At 56.7% G+C, this 20,140-nt stretch overlaps 2 protein-coding genes across 2 annotated transcripts in view; one reads left to right on the top strand and one right to left on the bottom strand.

Moving 5' to 3' along the window:
• The window catches only part of LOC129016291 (ras GTPase-activating protein 3-like), a 121,796-nt gene that overhangs the window by 61,122 nt on the left and 40,534 nt on the right, over positions 1–20,140 (bottom strand). The window contains 1 exon segment of the mRNA XM_054455594.2: positions 2,178–2,281. Within this exon segment, the coding sequence (XP_054311569.2) occupies positions 2,178–2,281 (104 nt within the window).
• LOC134738510 (protein piccolo-like) lies at positions 6,719–11,716 on the top strand. Its single transcript, XM_063654059.1, has 2 exons — positions 6,719–9,724; positions 9,776–11,716. Exon 2 carries the CDS (start codon positions 10,450–10,452, stop codon positions 11,659–11,661), a length of 1,212 nt encoding a protein of 403 aa, XP_063510129.1. The 5' UTR covers positions 6,719–9,724; positions 9,776–10,449; the 3' UTR covers positions 11,662–11,716.

Below are 20,140 nucleotides of genomic sequence, written 5' to 3'. Positions count from 1 at the left end.
GGTCACAGAGGGCAGCCCACCCATGCCGCGGGGTTGGAGGCCATCTCCTGCAGTAGGCCCCAGTCCCGGAGGTGGGCATGGCAGGATGTGGGGATGGAGAAGGAGGTGCCTCAGGAGTGGGGTGCACAGCGGCTGAGCCTGGAGGCAGGAGGGAGAACTGCCAGCCACTAGCCCTGGAGCCGATGCCCTGGTCAGAGGGAGAGAGGAAGAGGGAATCCTTCCGCAGCACCCAGCTTGAATGCGACATGAAGCTATGGGCCTGAACCTGAGGGCCTCCCAGGCAGACACTGAGCAGGGGGGTGCAGGGGTCACGCTGGACCCTCAAGACCATCTCACCAACAAGGCTCCACGAGGCCCAGCACAGCAAGACCCTGAAGGGGGGCCAGGTGCCCACTGCACTCAGGAGCACAAACACGTTCTGCAATCGCATTTCAGGGCCAGGGTGTCCGCTGCGGAAGCACCCAGCACAGCGTTCCCGCTCAAAATGAAGTCAAAGGTCAATTATCTGAGATCCATGTGACCCGTTCCATGTATTTTCTAAACAAACTCGGGAGACTTCTATGAAAAGCACAGCAGTTTCTAAGAATAATCACTTGGGTACAGTGAACAACAGTCCCAAAAATGTCCAGGTCCCGACCCCTGCAATGGTGAGGGGACACCGGCCTTATCAATGCCAGGTGAGGCCCTGCCTGGCCCTGAGGGCCTCTGGGTTCACAGCTGCCACCCAGCCAAGCCTGTCTCAATGCCAGGCAGAGAGCAAGACTGGTCAGGATGGGCATCTCTGTCATCTCTGTCAGGGCACTTGCTGTGGAGGCCCGGGACATGGCAGAGTGTAGACAGGAGCCTACGCGTTACCTGCTAACCCGTTTCTCTCATGCCCCCACCCTCAACATCGTGCTGACACACACTAGCTGCCGGCCGCCCAGTGGGGACAGGCTGGGTTTTAGGACACTCAAGCTCTGAGGTGGACCTTTGGCCGTGCCTCTCTCACTTCTGTTTGCCAAGCACTGGGAATGGATCAGATCACAGATCCTGGTCCACAGCTCACAGAGGGACAGGGACAATGAAGAAAGCCCACAGCTGAGGGACACAGGTGAGCGCTGGGGAAAGGGGGGCAGCCGGCGTGGAGTGGAGCAGCCGTGACGCGGTGTGAGGAGCCAGTGTGAGCGGTGAGCCTCAGATGGACACGGACCCCGCCTACGCACAGCACCCTCGTGGCCTCGCTGGCCTCCTGCACCCCTGGGCCCTCAGGCTGCCTCTGGCTGAGCTGGGGGTCCCCCTGGGGGACTCCTCCTCCCGCCCTGTCCCACTCGGCATCCTGGCAGCCATGGAGACGAGGAGCCTGCACCACCTGGGATCTGGGTTCAGGCTGTGGCAGCCAGTACACACTGGCTCCCTAGCCGCCCGTCCTGGGCATGAGCTCAGGCGCCACAGGACCCCCTCCTCCGTTCCTGGCTCTCCCGGCGTCATGGCAGGAATTAGCCTGATACCTCAGCCTCCCAGGCCTGCTGCGTGAGGTCTGCTCATGATGGGGTCCTCTGGCTGCATTTAGGAACAAGGAGCTCCCCGAGTAGCCTGAAGTCCACTCTGCCCAGAGGCCCCACAACTTACAGGATGCCGCCTTCCTGTGATCCCAGGCAGGGCTGCCCATGAGCTTTCTCCAAGAGCAGCCCCAGCCCTGCTCCAAACACACCATCTCCTGGAAGTCACTGTATTGCCCCAAAAACTGGGGGGAAACTGAGGCCACATGCCCCCACCCCCCACCCACCCTTCCCGTGCCCACACCATGGGGACTAAAGTTGGGACAGGGACAGCCGGGATGTGGTGAGGAGGGAGGGCCCCACATCGTGCAAAGGTCCCCCCGCAGATGCCTCAGGGAGAAGCCCTGGGAAGTTGTCTGAAGAGGGTCGGGGATGCTGTGCTCTTGCCTTGAGAGGCCACGGAAGCCTCGACTGGCAGCGCTCACTGACCTGAGCCTGGTGTGATGCTCTAGCAGGGACCACAGACGCGAGGCCAGATCCCGAGCGCGGATCAGGAGGAACACCCAGGGCTGCTGTGACCTCGAGCCCTGCAGCGACCCCTCAGCACCATCCAGCCAGGCTCTGGACTGAAATGCTAATACTTCCCTGGTACAGAAAAGGCAGAAAAGGGGAAGTAAATGCTCATTCATCACCTACCTATGATGGAATCCCTCCGGAAAACGTCTCTATCGAAAATGTAGAAGGACAGGTGACGAAAGCTCCGAGGAATTTCACAGTAAAAGTCTTCTCCGTAAAAGGGGCTAGAGAGACAAAGAAAAGCACCAGTTAGAACACAGGCCACGCTCGCGCCTCACCCCTGGGGCGCACACCTGCGGTCTTAGTTTTAAACGTGCCATGAGAACGCCCTGCAGTGTGTGGCACGCATGAGACATGAACCTGCAGCTCACTGTGGGGTGAAGGGCCTTGTGGCTGCTCCCTGGCCTCCACCTCCAGCCTTTGCGCTGCACAGGTGAACTTCTGTAGCTGGGCTGCCTGGCGGTCCAGGAAGCTCAGAGACCTCCACAGAGACCATGGCCACTGCCAGAATGACTTCCATGGTACATGCTCAGGTCTAGATCCAGCCTCGGGGCCATCATGATGTTTTGAAGGTACCTGCTTTGGAGCAGGTGGTGGCTCCCTTTATGCATTAAACGTAAAACACAGCACTCCAGTGCCTTGGACCGCTGCTTTTATCCAAAGATCCAGTACAAAGTCCTGACTGCCCAGCCGTCCTCGCTCCTGGGGGAGAGACCCCCGCTGCTGTCTGTACTTAGAATCCTCACTTCTGCGGGGGAGACCCCCACTGCTGACTGTGCTTAGAGTCCTCACTCCTGGAGGAGAGACCCCCGCTGCTGACTGTGCTTAGAGTCCTCGCTCCTCGGGGAGAGACCACGACTGCTGGCTATACTTAGAGTCCTCGCTCCTCGGGGAGAGGCCCCCGCTGCTGACTGTACTTAGAGTCCTCGCTCCTGGGGGAGAGGCCCCCACTGCTGACTGTGCTTAGAGTCCTCGCTCCTGGGGGAGAGACCCCCGCTGCTGACTGTGTTTAGAGTCCTCACTCCTGGGGGAGAGGCCCCCGCTGCTGACTGTGCTTAGAGTCCTCGCTCCTGGGGGAGAGGCCCCCGCTGCTGACTGTGCTTAGAGTCCTCGCTCCTGGGGGAGAGGCCCCCGCTGCTGACTGTGCTTAGAGTCCTCGCTCCTGGGGGAGAGACCCCCGCTGCTGACTGCCCAGCCACCCTCGCTCCTGGGGGAGAGGCCCCTGCTGCTGACTGTGCTTACAGAGTACACGGCTCAGGCCGCCCACGCGTGAGTCACCCGGAGATGCAGCCACCCCACAGATGGAGACTTGAAATAACCGCAACCCCAATAAAGAAGCAGAAGCCAGTGGGCTTGGCCATTCAGCAAACCTCCCTGTTGTTCTGGACTGGCACAGGTGGGGTTAGGTTCCTCCCCATGCCGGACCTGTTGGCGATTACCACGGTGCACGCACAGCTACCACCAATTCAGAACTTAAAACAAGCCCACTTTCACGCACATTTATGCTAAGGTCCAAAATAGGAAAGATGTAAGCTATTCATGGAGGAACCATTCTGATAGAAAGCAAAGGAAGGTCAATGGTGCTGGGCCAGGGGGGCGTCCACACAGTCACCAACGGCGCAGGCCCCACCCCAGCCACACACAGAAATGAGCTCAGACCCCGCACCCATGTGTAAGGGTGTAAGGGTTGGAGCTACCAGCCTCTGAGAAGAAAATGAGAATGAACCTGCACCCTAGAGTCAGGTAAAGATGTCTTAGATCTGTCACCAAAAGCACAAGTGCCAAAAGAAAAATAAATGAAAAATCAGACTTCATCAAAATTAAAAAATTTTTTGCATTAAAAGCATTATTTAAAAAGTGAAAAGGGCCAGTGCAGTGGCTCACGCTGTAATCCCAGCACTTTGGGAGGCTGAGACTGGAGAATCACCTAAGATCAGGAGTTAGAGACCAGCCTGGCCAACACGGCAAATCCCCATCTCTACTAAAAATACAAAAATTAGCAGGGCGTGGTGGCGGGCGCCTGTAGTCCCAGCTACTCGGGAGGCTGAGGCAGGAAAATCACCTGAACCCGGGAGACAGAGGTTGCAGTGAGCCAAGATTGCACCACTGCACTCCAGCCTGGGTGACAAGAGCAAAACTCAGTCTCAAAAAAATAATAAAAATTAAAAAAATAAAAAATGAAAAGACAGACTAGAAAAAATATTAGTAAGTCAGTTATCTGATAAAGGACTTGTATCCAGAATATAAAAAGAACTCTTATAACTCAATAAATGATAACAAATAATTCAGTTTAAAAAGGGGTAAAAGATTTGAACACACATATCACCAAAGAAAACAAATGGCCAACAAGGTATTAACAATGCTCCATGTCATTAGCCCTTGAGAAAATGCAAATTAAACCAGGAGATACGGCACAGGCATAGGCCCAAACCTGGGGTGGGCGACCATTGCTGCCCGGAGCCCAGGTGGGAGGGGCCCAGAGTCCAGGTGGGAGGGGTCCGGAATCCAGGCCCCACCCCTTCGCCGTGCAGTGGCCTTAATGACAGGCATTTCATTTGGATTTCACTGATTTCATTACTTTTATAACTGGGTCAGAGACTAGGTAATGTTTACTCAGAAAACCACTTTTTGTCATAAAACAATCTTCCAAGGGAAGCCTAAAATGCCTACATTGTTTTAAGCATTTTGGAAACACAGCAGTATCCATTTATGCACAAAAGAAACATCACTTTATCTTTCAATGAAGGCAGAATGCTCAGGGACTTCCACAGACTTCCATTGTAGCAGAATCCTGGTTAATGAAGGCCCATTAGAAAGTCACGTTTCCTTTAAACACATTCTCGAGTTGGTCGTTGATGCAGGCGAGCCATCCTCTGATCTCCTGTGTCTGCGTGGGCACCACTGAGATCTGATGTCAGGGACCCCCAGGGGTGTGTGTGCCCACAGGCATGTGTGTGTGGATGTGTGCACGTGTGTGCCCATGGGTGTGTGGGCCCAGAGGCATATGTGTGTGCGTGTGTGCATGTGTGTGCCCATGGGTGCGTGTGCCCACAGGCATGTGTGTGTGTGTGCATGCATGTGCCCGTACGTGTATGCCCACAGGCACGTGTTTGTGTGTGCATGTGTGTGCCCGTATGTGTGTCCCCACAGGCATGTGTGCGTGTTCGTGCCCACAGGAGATACGGCACAGGCATAGGCCCAAACCTGGGGTGGGCGACCCACAGGCACGTGGATGCATATGCCCACAGGCACGTGTACGTGGGTGTGTGCATGTGTGTGCCCTGGAGCACTTGGGTGCACATGTACACAAAGACACCACAGATGCACCCCACACAATGCACTGCTTTCATAACAAAGCACAGGGGTCGTGACCCCGCCTCCATCCTGTGTAAAGTCACAGCTGCAGGATCTCGGGGCAGGACGCACACTCCCCAGGCAGCGCCCAGCGGCCTCCCTGGAGAAGCTTGGTGCTCTGCAGACAGCGTCCCCACTGGCAGGAAAAACCACCATCAACCTCGAAGCCAAAAGGGACACCAGATGCGCATTTTAATATTCACGACAAGGCCTCAGGTGACCAGCTACTCACAGGACAAGCGTTAACAATTAATAGTAATCCACAAAACATTTGGGATTTTTACAACGACAAAACGGCCTCTTCTGTACATCCCAGAGCAACTTTCAGGGCCACTGACTCCTAAGCGACGGCAGGAAGCTGTGGTGCTTGAATGTGCGGAAGCAGCCTGGACTTGGCGTTTCCAGCCCTGCTGGCTCCCGGCAGAGCCCCAAGAACCAAGGGCTGGAGGCTTCACTTCCTGCTCCGGAGTGGCAGGTGCCCAGGCTGTCCCGGCCACGGTGCATCTCACACAAGAAGCCCAGCGGGAGCACGCACAGCTCCAGGCCTCGCAGCAAATGCATAGCCAAAAGGCGTAAATCAAGCTTCATTCACCGTGGAGGAACCTCAGAACCACAAGCACCAACAGCCAAGCTGCCAGAGAATGGAACAGATGCCCTCCATTGGCACAAACTCCAGCAGCCAGCTTGTCAGGAAGCTGCGGCAGCTTCAGAGCAACCTGGGCCTCGGGGTTCACCTGGCCACCTTGCCGTGAGACGGTGTCACCGTTTCCCGAAAGCCCCCCGCCCCCGCACAGGCACTGAGGACCCCACCACATGGGCCTGTGCCTGCCTCACAGGAAGGCGGGGAGGAGGAAGTAGGTCGGGTTGGATTGCATGTCTGATGGGTGTCCGATGCATGTCCAGTGCGTGTCCAATGTGTGTCAGGTGAGTGGTGTCTGGTGTGTGTCTGATGTGTGTCTGATGCGTGTCCGGTGTGTGTCTGATATGTGTCTGATGCATACTTGGTGCGTGTCCGGTGCGTGGTAAGGGGTGGTGAGATGAGGATGCCAGCGTTGAGCACACCCCACACATGGGCGCTGCGCACCTGGCATTTAACCCTGCACATTTCCTCACCACCCCGATGCACAGGGTGGGAAACCGAGGCACTCCAACATCTGATGAAACGAAACTAACCCCAGGGATCGTGCCATGACTCAGGCCATGCTGTGTTGCTATAAACCGCTTTTACATTTAGAAAGGGGCACGTCCAGTCTGTGGTGATAATTTTATGGAGTTCATATGTTTCTCATAGCTTCCTCTTTCTGCTATTTTTATCTCTTTTTATTGAATGGATTTCTGGTTTATTTATGAATTTTAAGCACCTCAATTTCCACGGACAGGTGTCAGCACCACCAGAAGCCTCACGGGATCTTCCCAGGTGCCCAGCCAACAGCCTCTGCCGTGGGCTTCCCCCCACCGAGCCCCCCACTGCCAAGCAGAGTCGCAGTGAGAGGAGCCACTTGTGCAGAGCCTGTGGCAGAGCAACTGAACACCCTGCTGCCGGGCAGCCCCCAGGGATGCTGCGCTCTTAGCCCCGCTGCCCAAGCCCTGCTGCACTACCCGTGGGGAGCAAGACTTCTTCCAGCCTCCGCCCAGGAATTTCTCCAGCAACGGCTTTAGAACCTTGCTCCTGAATCGCAGCAGGGGAGGCAGCACTTTGGGGCCCTCTGTCAGGCTGCCCCCCCCGCTAAGAGGAGCTGTTGTCCTCGGGAACCACGGGGTCCCCCCTCCTGAAGAAGGGGAACACCACACTCACATTTCCATTTTACACATTTGCAGCTGAGAACCCTGGAGCCAGAACAGGCTCCAGCACAGGCGATGGGTGAGCATTTTGCATCTCTGATGTCGTTTATTCTAGTGGTTCCAATTGCCTATTTTAATGTTTTTCTCCTTATTTCATATAACTTTTTAAACTTAATAAAGTTATTACTAACTTTGTTTCCTGCAGGTCACCTCAAGTCTTTCAGGAAACCAGGCAGGACATCTGTAGGTGGCCGGCCGGCCTTATCAACGGAGCCCTGAGCCACCAACCACCATGACCAGCTTCATTCCCATGAGCCGGACGAGCCCAAGAGGGGAGAGCAGCTGGACTCCGGATGCGAAGTCCACACGGTGTGGAGCAGGGGGCAGGGCTGCCTGGGCAGAGAGATTTAGACCAGGAGGCCACTGGGGAGGCTGCCCAGAGGAGGAGGCATCGCAGGGCAGTGGGGTCCAGAGAGATGGCAGTGCTACAGGCCTTGCACTCATTTTAATGAAGGTTCTGCAGGATTTCAAGGAAAGCTGGAGCCAGTCTCTGTGCCAGAATAGAGGGTTTTTCAGCTTCTTAGACCGATGATTTATTTAGGGAATAAGAAGGGTGATTCCAGGGACAGTGGAGGCCCTCACAGGAAGGAAACCTCTCCCCACAATGACTGTGCACAGCCAGCCTGACGCCCAAGGGCACGGTGCCATAGCCAGGGAGCCCTGAAGAAACTCCCGGAAGAATGTAAAACCCCCAGCTCAAGGAGGAGAGTGGAGGCGGTTCCCCACCTGCTGGGGGCAGTTAACAACTTCTGAGAATGAACCCATGGCTAAAACCCATAAAACCGCCACCAACCACACCCAGACCTGGAAGGGGCACCTCTAGCTGGGGTGCTCAGCATGAGGGGACCCAGTACAATGGCTTCCTTGGGGCGCGGGCTCGGCCTGCAGGCTGGAGGCTGGAGAGCTGCCATCCTAGCGCACACTGGGTAGATGCGGGTGTTTCCAATGTGCTGAAGAGGGCAGGGCCTGGCTGAGGCCCTGGAAGGCCGGAGTCCTGGAGGTCAGTGGGGGGCGGTGAGTTCCCAGGTCACTTCCCCAGGTGTGCGTTTTCTTCACTGTCCTGTCCTATTCATTCATTTTAGCACGGAAGCCAGAACCAGCCGAGTGAAGCCCCTGCCTGACCACTTGGGGGTGTGAGGACAGGGATGAAGGCCGGGAGCATCAGTCAGCTCCTAGAACGGCAGGTTTGTACCTGCAAACGGGGCACCAGAGTGACATCGCCCCAAGACTCCTGGGATGCCATGAGCCCCACGGAGACCACGTGCCTGGCAGGGGCCAGCTCCAGGTGCTGCGGCTACGGCGAGGCCATCACCACCATCCACGCATCCAGCAGGAAGAGCGGATTCCTCGGGCATGAAGCTCACAGCTCGCGTTGTCTGCACACCTGCCTGACGACCTCTCCCAAACCTGGATTCCCACCACAGAATTCAGCTCCTTGGGTGCTCACCAGCCCATGACTTGTGGCCACCAGACTGGACGGAACACACAGAGACCATTTCCTGTTTTGCAGAAAATCCTGTTGGGCCATGTCAGTCCTAGAGCCAAAACACAGTGTCCACTTGAGGGTCCAGACCTGAGGCCACCCTCGCTGGGACAACATCTCCTTCCCTCTCAGAGCAACGCCACTGATGCCCAGACCAGCACCCATGCCCGTCCTCGCCTGCCCAACAATGCCCTTCCCAGGCCCTGCTGCTGTGGACACAGGTGGCCCTGCCCCTTGCAGAGGAGCTGCTCTTCTCCTGAGCCCAGGAGTGCTCTGAAACTTACATCCCAATGAGAACCAAAATCAGGAGTTGAAGTGGGAGTTGAAGGCCAGACCCTTTTTTGAAGAACTTCCCTAAGCTCTTTTAAATACCTGCATCCAGGCCAGATGCAGTGGCTCACGCCTGTAATCCCAGCACTTTGGGAGGCCATGCCAGAAGGGCCACTTGAGCCCAGGAGTTAGAGATCAACCTGGGCAACACAGCAAGACCCCAACTCAACAGAAAATTTAAAAATTAGATGGGTTTGGTGGTGCATGTCTGTAGGGAGGCAGAGGATCGCTTGAGCCCAGGGTTCCAGGCTGCAGTGAGCTGTGATCGCAGCACTGCACTCCTGCCTGAGTGACAGGGTGAGACCCTGTCTCAAAAAACCAAACACCTGCACCTCCTGCATCTTCACAGTACAGTCCCGCCTGGTGGAGCTGCCGTCAGGCCCTCCCGCATCTTCACAGCACAGTCCCACCTGGTGGAGCCGCCATCAGGCCCTCCCGCATCTTCAGAGCACAGTCCCGCCTGGCAGAGCCGCTGTCAGGCCCTCCTGCATCTTCACAGCACAGTCCCCCCATGCAGCTGCTCCTCCCCACCTAATTCAGGCCCTAGTGAGCTTCACAAGGCCAAGGGGACATCGGTCTCCACCAGGAAGACTACATGGCACGTCTAAATGTAAGAATCTGTGACAGACGTTGTTGAAGCCCATGCAAGGGGGCACAGGTACCCAGGGGGCGCAGGCACCCAGAAGGCGCAGGTACCCAGGAGGCACAGGTACCCAGGAGGCGCAGGTACCCAGGAGGCGCAGGTACCCAGGAGACGCAGGTGCCCACACGGGCCTTGCTGGGGGAAGCACGACTTTGAAGATGGAGTCCTCCGGGGACGTCCACGTCTCAACGCTGCCTTGCCAGAGGCCAGTTCCCTCATCTCTCAGCCTCAGGACACCACCCACTCCACAGTGTGGCCTGCGGGCACAGAGGGCGCTTGGCTGGGGAAGGGCAGTTGGCTCTGCCCCCAAAGTGGCCTCCCCAGGACACGCCACTGCCTGGCTCGGAGGTTTCTTCCTCTGCCCTGCACAGTGAGACAAGCACATGGCAGGGCCTCCCACACACCAGGACCAAACAACTGGGAGCACCTTTGATGTCTTTGGCCCCCGCCAGGCATGGCTCACTGGACCCAGAAACCACAGTGCTCTCTCCCCATGACTGTTTCAGCTGCCCATCCCTGTTCTAGATTGTGGGAACAGCAGCCGATGAAGCAAAGTCCTGGCCCCGTGGAGCCAGACAAAGAGCACGCAGAACCACGAACGCGCGCAAGGCTGGCGGGGGTGGCACTGTGGCCTCACTCGGGGGACGGGGAGGCTTACAGACGAGTCAGTGCTTGAACAGGGCATGGACGGTGAGGCCCTGTCCATGGCCCTGTCCGCAGGAGGACAAGTGAACACATGAATGAGGCCGTGGACGGCGCGGAGAGCGCAGGAGGGGTCCAGGCAGAGGGACACCAGGTGCAAAGGCCTCGAGGCAGCAGGGCTTGTGTGTGATGAAGACGTAGGAGCAAGGAGGAGGCCGGCGTGGCCTGGGCAGGGCAGGGCAGGACGGGAGCTTGCTGGGAGCCGAGGTCAGAGGTCAGGGTGTAGCCGAGGCCACGTGGTGCAGAGCAGACATTTCACCACAGCAGCTGGGAACGTGCAGGCCGCATGCAAGACACTGAATGGATGGATGTACGGATGGGGCAGTGGGCGTGCAGGGAGGAATCACCTGTCTCAGGTCAGCAGCCAGGAGCTGCCCAGGCCTGGCACAGTGGACCAGGAAAGGAAGGTCACCCAAGCCTCCACAGGTGGGGCTTTCTGCAGGCAAGGTGCAGCGGTGAGCCCGAGAGGCCACGGTGCCGAGCAAATCCTGGTTGTCCTCATGGGGACCACAGGAATTCAGTTCTGGCAGAGCCAAGACTGCCAGGAAGCCAGGCGGGCTCCTGCAGGAGGTGAGGGGCCTGCGGGGACGCGAAGGGCCAGGACCGGACACGCCCCGTTCCACTCTGCTTCCAGTGAGGCGAGAGGCGGGCAGGATGCAGCTGGAGCCGCGCACGCCCAGAGCTCGGGCCAGGACTGTCCCCCAGTGCTGCGCTCGCCCGCGGTGGAGCTGCGGTGTTATCAGTGGTCAGCTCAAGTCCAGCGGCTTGAAAGGGAGGCAGAGGCCCCACCTTCCCTGAGGCTCCCTGTGAAGAGCAGGAGGCTGGGCCCTCGCGAAGACCCCAGCCAGGCTCTGCCACCTCCACAGCCAGCAGACGGGGCCTCCAAAGCCGACAGACGGAGCCCCCACAGCCAGCAGACGGAGCCCCCACAGCCGGCAGACGGAGCCCCCCACAGCCGGCAGACGGAGCCCCCACAGCCGGCAGACGGAGCCCCCACAGCCGGCAGACGGAGCCCCCCACAGCCGGCAGACGGAGCCCCCACAGCCGGCAGACGGAGCCCCCCACAGCCGGCAGACGGAGCCCCCCACAGCCGGCAGACGGGGCCTGGGCACTGCACACAGAGACATTTCTTCTTCCCGAGACCTCGCACAGAAATTACTCACTTAAAAGCACTTGGAGTTTTTTCATTTTTCCAGTGGCAAATATTTCGAGGGAATACCACAGAAATAGCCACACCAAAACCCAACTGAGTTCTCCCTTCTCCACCCTCCGCCACAGCCGGGGACGCTGCCTCGATGCGCAGGGCTTCCTCCGCCACGGCCGGGGACGCTGTCTCGATGCGTGGGGCTTGGGTTCTTAGGTCTCTTGATGTTTTTCCTCTTAGAACCGCAAACTACGGTTGCCTGGAAAGGTTTCTAAAAACCCCAGGCGCCCAGGCCCACCTCAGAGAAAGGCTCTTTAAGGGTGATGGGTTATGAAATAGGAGCCGTTTGGGAGACCAAGGCAGGTGGATCATGAGGTCAAGAGATTGAGAGCATCCTGGCCAACATGGTGAAACCCCATCTCTACTAAAAAAAAAAAAAAAAAAAAAAAAAATTATCTGGGCATGGTGGTAGACGCCTGTAATCCCAGCTACTCAGGAGGCTGAGGCAGGAGAATCACTTGAACATGGGAGGTGGGTTGCAGTGAACCCAGATCACACCACTGCACTCCAGCCTGGGCGACAAAGCAAGACTCTGTCTCAAAAAAAAAAAAAAAGAAAAGAAAAAGAAAGAAAGAAATAGGAGCCTTGAAATCTATACTAGCCATGGGGTCTAACACGATCCTTAAGTGAACTGCTCATCACAAAGCGTGGCAGGCTGCCTTCTCTCCAGAGGGTTTCTGGTGCCCTGTCCACGGAGGCGGCAGTGGGATTCAGCCGTCACCTGCGCTTGCGGTGGTAACTCCATCTAACTCCGTCTGAGACTCAACAAGGGACGCGTCTGCACAGAGCACAGGGCACAGGGGTCGAGCAGGGAGGACGGTGAGGTCAGGCCAGCTCAGGGGACACGGTGGGCGGGGGGCTCCAGATCCCACAGTGGGCAGCAAAGGTGGGGGTCGGGCTGGCGCCTTCCTGGACCATGTCCACGTCTGGGGTCTGCAGGCCCCATCTCCCTTTCCACTGTGCCTAACCTTACATCTATAACCTACATCCAGCAAGACACGATTTTCCACGATGAGTTGATTTGTAATTCCATTTATATGCAAGTTTTCAGAATTTTCCTGTGGGTTTTTTTTTTTTTACTTCCTTATGATTTGAATTTTGTTTGCTTAAAAAAAAACACACACATGCATAGGAAAGAATGCTTCATTTCAATTAAAAACAACAAATTGCTTTTTTTTAAGCAAAAATTCATTGAGGCGGGGGCTCGCATTGTACAAAGAAAATCAGACCCACCGGGATGGCTGTCATCAAAGAGACAGTAACAAGGGTAGGGAGGTGGAGACGCGAATCCAAACACACAACCTGTGGGAAGGTCAAGTGGCCACAGCCGCCACGGAAAACAGGCTGGCGGTTCCTCCGACATTCAACACACAGTCGCCACGGGACCCAGCGGTTCCACCCCCAGGTGTGCAGCAAGAGACATCACAGCCCACGTCCGCACGCAGACTCGGACACGTGTGCTCACAGCCCACGTCCGCACGCAGACTCGGACACGCGTGCTCACAGCCCACGTCTGCACGCAGACTCGGACACGCGAGCTCACAGCCCACGTCCGCACGCAGACTCGGACACACGTGCTCACAGCCTCAGTCATGACGGCCAGAAAGTGGAAACAAGGCAGGAGGGCCTCGGCTGCTGAGGGAGCAACAGCAGAACAGTGCTCAGCCCTGGAGAGGAAGGACGCCTGGCCCCTGGCCCCACACCACAGGCATCCACAGTGTGGTGCCGACTGACAGGCCATGCACAGAGGCCATGGGCCAGACGCTTCCACTGACACAAAATGCCCAAGAGAGGCACAGCCGGGGACAGAACGCAGACCCGCGTCTGCCGCCGCGGGAGAGGCTGCAAGCCGGAAACTGGAGGATTACAGGGTGCAAGTGTCCTTTTAGGGAGATGAAAATGTTCTAAAATTGGCTGTGGCAATGGTTGCGCAACTCTGCAAATACACTAAAAACCACTGAATTGTACATTTTAAAAAGGGTGAATTGTATGGTGTTTGAATTATACCTCAATAAAGCTATTTTTAAAGAAACAAAATTTTAAATATGTAAAAAAATCAGAAAGTGAAATCTGGAATTAACATTCCAGGAAACATCCTCCTGGGATTTTTTCTCCAAAGATATAAAATAGAATAAAATATATAAATGTTATAGGTTTAAAATATACAAAATATAAATATATTTGTATTACATTTATAACATAAATACGATATTTATAATATAAATATAAGTATATTCATACTATAATATAACTCATTATAATAAAAATATATTAAAAATAATAGTAAATATTTATGTTATAAATATAGAAGATATGAATGGAAATACAGGTAAATTTTTTAAATAAAAGTGAGGTTATGTTCCCTGTGACAGAGTCAGCTTTTTCCTTTCACATCAGGCCATGGGCCACTTTCCAAAGAGCTGATAAAATGCTGGGGTCAGACAGCACGTGTGTGCGTGGACAGCAGTGCCAGGTCCCCCTGCCATCTGCACGCTGTGCGGTGGGAGCAGCAGGGGTGAGCACCCTGGGAACGGAGATCTGTGCAGCGGCTGATTGTCCCCGTGGTATGAATTCCTCCAAGGATGTGCACTGTCCTGAGGCCTTCGAAACACAAAGCCACAGAACCCTCCAGGGAGTCTGGACCAGCGTCCACCCCCAGCATACTCCATCTTATAAATATTTTTACAGTTTGCTAAACCGGTGGCAAAAACCTGCTTAAATTTTAAATGTCTGGCTCATTGGTGAGGTGGAATGTCCATCTTTTTATGAGCAGTTTTAAATCTCATTTTTTCTTGAAATGCTCTGGGCCTGTTTTCTATTAGAATGACCATCTTTTCGTGCTCAGGATTTAACCCTCTGGGAACTTCTGAATGTGTGTTGCAACTTAAAAGACATATTATTTCACAACATTTAAGGAGGATCTTTTTTGAACTAAAAAAAAAAAATTTGTTAACTTTGTCACCAGTGGGTATGGACATGTGATCGGCCAACTCTGAAATGAGCTCCAGCAGATGGACGCAGCGTCCCAGGACCTGCAGGAGCAGAGGCTGCCAGGCCAGCCACGTCTACCTCGACCACGTCACCTCGTGGGCAGAACGGCCTACAACCCACGTCCTCCCAGCCCCACCCAGAACCCATGGTGAGCGCCCGGCAGGAAGTGGCCACAGCACCATCACTGGAGGCCACGCGGAGTCTGAGGACAGCGGCTTCCCCCCCATGCTGTTGTGGGGAGTCCAGGCTCAGCCTGAGGACTCGGTTCCCTCCACACAGCACCAACACTCCCAGGTGCAAAGCCCAGGCCCACAGACAGCCCCCCGCTGTCCGTGGGTCTCACGGTGGGGGCACCCATTTTCCTTCATCAGCAGGAAGGTTTGTGCTTTCTCCTTCCTGGGCAGCAGAGTTTAAAGCGTTTTCCAAAAGAAAAATGAAACCGGCTGAACGCTAGGGCATTCCTCCCATCCCCCATCCTGTTTGGTGGCCTGTGCCGGACAATCTCTTCTTTCTGATGGACTCAAAGGGGCCACACAGCCCCCAGGCGCCCCCCTTCCCATCAGCAGCTTAACCTCAGGGTTTCTCTCGGACAGGCCGGCTTTGTCTCCAGCCGAGGTCAGCAGCAGTCAGATGCAGGATGAATGCCTGGCCCAGGCGGCCCCCACTCACCGCCCGAGGGCTCTGGAACTCTCCTTCCAAATAAAGAAAAAGTGCGGCCTGAGAGAACCAGGCTCGCCTGAAATCCTGCCATGTGGCCTAGGAAATTAACGCAGGCAGCAGCCTCTCCCTCTGAGGCAGAGACCCTGGCAAAGTCTCCTTCCCCTCTGTCATTTCTGGAAGAAGTGCAAAGGAAGTTTCACAGAATCAAGCAAACTTTCACGGGGAAAAAAGAAAAAACTTCTTGCAGAAAACAGTGTTGACCTTTAAGTAGTGGCTCTGATGAGGGGAAACCATCTGAACTGAATTCCTCCTCCTCCTGGAGCCCGGAGCAGGGGCTCAGCTGGGACCGGCAGAGAAACCCCCCGCCTTCTCCTCCCTGAGTCACTTCCCAGCATCTGCGCGAGGCTGGCACTGCCCCATCCCGCCTGCGGCTGCTCCCATCGCGGATCATAAGAAAATAAACCTGGTTTCCCAGCTCTGTGCTCTGCTGCCGGCTCGGGGCCCATTTCCCAAACCCTTGGGGGAGCCAGGAGCTGCCAGGGCTGCCCCAGCCTCGGGGTAGAGGGTAAAGGCTGCGTGAAGAGGAACCAAACCCCAAACCGGGTCTGCGAAGCAGCCCTGGGGCTCCCAAGCCAGCCTCTGAGCTGAGCTCTGCGGCTCCTGAGTCACTGCCTGACTCATCCTCAGAGGCGCCCCACAGAGAAGGGGCAACTCGGCCAGGGAAAATGCTCCATCTCCGCAAAGGACAAGAGGAAAAACACACCCATCAGAAGCACATGGCCAGTGCAGGGCCACACAGCCCTGGCTCCCACAGGCTGGAGGCTGGAGGGCAGGGGTCCGCGGTCAGCTCACAGCCCACCCGCCACCCAGCACTGCAGGGCCACATAGCCCTGGCTCCCACAGACTGCAGGCTGGAGGATGGGGGTCCGTGGTCAGCTCACAGCCCACCCACCACCCAGCACTGCAGGGCCACGCAGCCCTGGCTCCCAGAGGTCAGAGGCTGGAGGGCAGGGGTCCGTGGTCAGCTCACAGCCCACTCACCACCCAGCACAGCAGGTCTCCACGGAAGCCCCGCACACACTGGGTTGCAGCCTCCTGTGGTTCAAGATGGGTGGGGTTGTTTTTTTTGAAATGTTGGCAAATAGAGCTGTGAGTCTTCAAACAGAACCCAAAGACTCAGTGAGGAAAGCAGGCGGGCTGGGCTGAGACTCACAGAGACTCACAGCTGCAGCGGCCATGGTGAGCCGCCTCACCTCCCCAAGCCTCAGTCTCCCCATCTGTTCAGGGGTACCGAGGAGCTGCCCCTCAGTGCATGGGCTCTGTGGTCGCCAGGCACGCCACACACCACACGCCACACACCACTGCACACAGCACCCCTATGCAGCTATTCTGAGTTCCTATGCGGCTGAGAGAACCCCCTACATCATTCTGACACTGGCGTGCTCCTGTGAGCCAGCATGACATGAAAGGACACGCATGTGAGTGGAGATGGAGATGCTGGGCCGGGCTTGGGGGTCATACAGACAGGGCCAGGGGTTCTGACCTGCTGGGAGATTTGGGGCCAGCATTCCAGGACTGAGAGAACAGATCCCTGGCCTGGGGCGCTCTGGGGCTGAGGATGGGCCCCCACCTGGGCTGAGGATGGGCCCCCCAACGTGGGCTGAGGACGGGCCCCCCGACCTGGGCTGAAGACGGGCCCCCCGACCTGGGCTGAGGATGGGCCCCCCACCTGGGGCACTCTGGGGCTGAGGACAGGCCCCTACCTGGGGTACTCTGGGGCTGAGGATGGGCCCCCACCTGGGGCACTCTGGAGCTGAGGATGGGCCCCCACCTTGGGTATTCTGGGGCTGAGGATGGGCTTCCACCTGGGGCACTTCTGGGGCTGAGGATGGGCCCCCACCTGCAGACACCCCAGAGCTGAGGATGGGCCCCCACCTGGGGTACTCTGGGGCTGAGGATGGGCCCCCACCTGCGGACAGCCCGGAGCTGAGGATGGGCCCCCACCTGGGGTACTCTGGGGCTGAGGATGGGCCCCCACCTGCGGACACCCTGGAGCTGAGAATGGGCCCCCACCTGGGGTACTCTGGGGCTGAGGATGGGCCCCCACCTGCGGACACCCTGGAGCTGAGGATGGGCCCCCACCTGGGGTACTCTGGGGCTGAGGATGGGCCCCCACCTGGGGTACTCTGGGGCTGAGGACGGGTCCCCTACTCCAGCCGTTCTGGGATGTTCTGGGCTTCAAGGAGCCTCCAGTCATGTCAAGCAGGTTTTTGTTTAAGCTCTAACTTCAGAAAGAGTGAAAATAAATGTTCATGGGAAATGTGACTTTTCATGAGTCGCCTAATGTCAAAGTCGGTGTTTCCTAAGTCAACAACTTGGTTTTTATTAAAAGCATCTGAGAGAATGAACCGTCTGTCTCCCAAACCACCAACTTCCTCCTGCCCCTTTCAGTTTCTAACCCCAAATAACTTCTCCCCTCCTGAAAAACTTTGGAGCTGTGGAGACATTTCTTGGTTTAGTCATTTCTACTACACAAAAGTACTATTTTGGGGGTGATTTACATCTTGCAGTATGAACAGAAAGAAACCTCCCTGTCTTTAACAAACACCCGCTGCGTGCACACAGGATGGGATGGGCTTCCACCCAGAAGAGCTCAGAGCCTTCCCCTCAGGGCCACCAAGTGAGGGTCCCTGGTGATGTCTGATGTCCTCGTCTGCCTGGGAAGACCTAGCTCTCCTCGCTCAGCTCTAGAAGATCTGTCTGTTCCTTGACTTGTAACTTCTAATTGTACATAAAACACAAACAAAAGCACAAGAACTCCCCCATAATTCCACTTCTTTGTAACCTAACACATAACCAGCTTTGTAACCTAACACATAACCAGCTTTCAGAGCAGGAGTTCAGGCTGTGGCACCTCTGGGTGGAGGAGGCACAGAAACCGGCCACGCCTGCAGTTTCTTCCTGTTGTGGCCACGGCCCCTTCTCCCCGAGATGGGCATGCAAATGAACCCTGCAAAGGACGCAGGGGCAACTCCACAGAAAGTGGGGGCCAGGGCTCCGCATGGGGCAGAGGGCTTTGCCCAGCCTCAACCCCAGCGGCAGGGGATGGGGTCAGACCCAGAACCCTGAGGCAGCACCTCCCTGAGCCAGAACTGTCTGCGTGGATGAGGGTTTGGGGAGAGGTCGGCCACGTGGGCGCAGAGGAAGCAGGCAGGGACAGACACCATTCCACGTCCTTACGTGGATGGAAGGAAATGAGGACACAACACTTACTGAATATTCTTGCAAATGACTGGACTAACCCAGCAGGGAGAGATTTAGGTTCTGTTGTGTGTGACGCCAGCTGCTCCTTTCTGCTGGATGAGACGGTGATTTCTACCGCAGTGCAGCCTTGGGGAGTGGGGTTATCTCCTTGTTTTAGGGTTGTGGGTGCCAGCCCAGGGGAGGTCCAGGGCGGGAAGCTGGTTCCCAAACCCCAGCCCTGCCAATCCAATTTCAGGGAGCCTTTTAGTTTAAGTAAATAAGGAAACAAATAGTGGCTGCCCTTTAAATGACTAAAAATGATTGCTCTAAAAGGTATGGATTGTGAACAAAGTTCACTCTCAACCTCAGAAAAATATTTTTCTAGTAGGACAGAAACTGTCAAAATCACTTTCTTGTAGAAGGGCCAGAGAGAAAGGGCTTGTTCTCTGAAATGTGTCCACTTCGATACGTTCTGAAGTTAAACCTGTGACAGATGCTGCCCTTCAGCCTCCACCTTGAAAAATACAGAAAAATGGGAAGACAGACGACGCTCTCTCCAGACGTTGGCTCAGCACTCATTAAAGAGGCCCCACAGACTCCAGGGCCTCAGACACGCGGCCCAGGGAGGACACCTGGGGGACACAGGCCCGTGGTGGAGCTGGGTCGGTAAACTCCTTAGTGGGAAAGAGGGAAGAAGAGAAGCTGAGTTCCGCCTTTCCTTCCTCACATGTTCCATTTGCAGCTTCCCACTGAGTCAGACGGCGATATTGGGCAACAGCAAATCAAACTTGACCCAAGTGCTTCTCCCCAGGGAATGTGAGAAGGGGCTCCTGCCAGGCTGCAGACCCAGTGGCCAGAGAGCACCCTGGGGCCCTTCTGAGCTCAGAGATGCAGACGTGGGCTTTTTTCTTTCCACAGCGACTTTGCCAAATGAGCGATCAGACCTTAAAGGTGATGCTGACCTTGGAGGAAGCACACAGGGGGCCGGGAGACTCGGGGGCCAGGAGACTCGGGGGCTGGGAGACTCGGGGGGCCGGGACACTTGGGGGCTGGGAGACTCGGGGGCTGGGAGACTCAGGGGGCCGGGAGACTCAGGGGGCTGGGAGACTCAGGGGGCCGGGAGACTCGGGGGGCTGGGAGATGCAGGGGCTGGGAGACTCAGGGGTTGGGAGACTCGGGGGGCCGGGAGACTCGGGGGCCGGGAGACTCGGGGGGCTGGGAGACTTGGGGGCCGGGAGAATCAGGGGCCGGGAGACTCGGGGGGCTGGGAGACTCGGGGGCTGGGAGACTCGGGGGCTGGGAGACTCAGGGGGCTGGGAAACTAGGGGGTGGGAGACTCGGGGGCCGGGAGACTCGGGGGCTGGGAGACTCAGGGGGCCGGGAGAATTGGGGGCTGGGAGACTCAGGGGACTGGGAGACTCAGGGGGCCGGGAGACTCGGGGGGCCGGGAGACTCGGGGGCTGGGAGACTCGGGGGGCTGGGAGACTTGGGGGCTGGGAGACTGGGGGGTGGGAGACTCAGGGGCCGGGAGACTCGGGGACCAGGAGACTTGGGGACCGGCCCCAAAGTGGGTGCCACCATGGAGTGAGGAGGGGGCGGTGGCCAGGGCTAAACTCCCCAGCATGCAGGGC

This window comes from Pongo pygmaeus, chromosome 18 (assembly GCF_028885625.2).
Source record: "Pongo pygmaeus isolate AG05252 chromosome 18, NHGRI_mPonPyg2-v2.0_pri, whole genome shotgun sequence".
NCBI classification, from domain to species: domain Eukaryota; kingdom Metazoa; phylum Chordata; class Mammalia; order Primates; family Hominidae; genus Pongo; species Pongo pygmaeus.
Note: the sequence above shows the minus strand (reverse complement) of the source record. Positions and strands in the feature narration are given on the sequence as shown.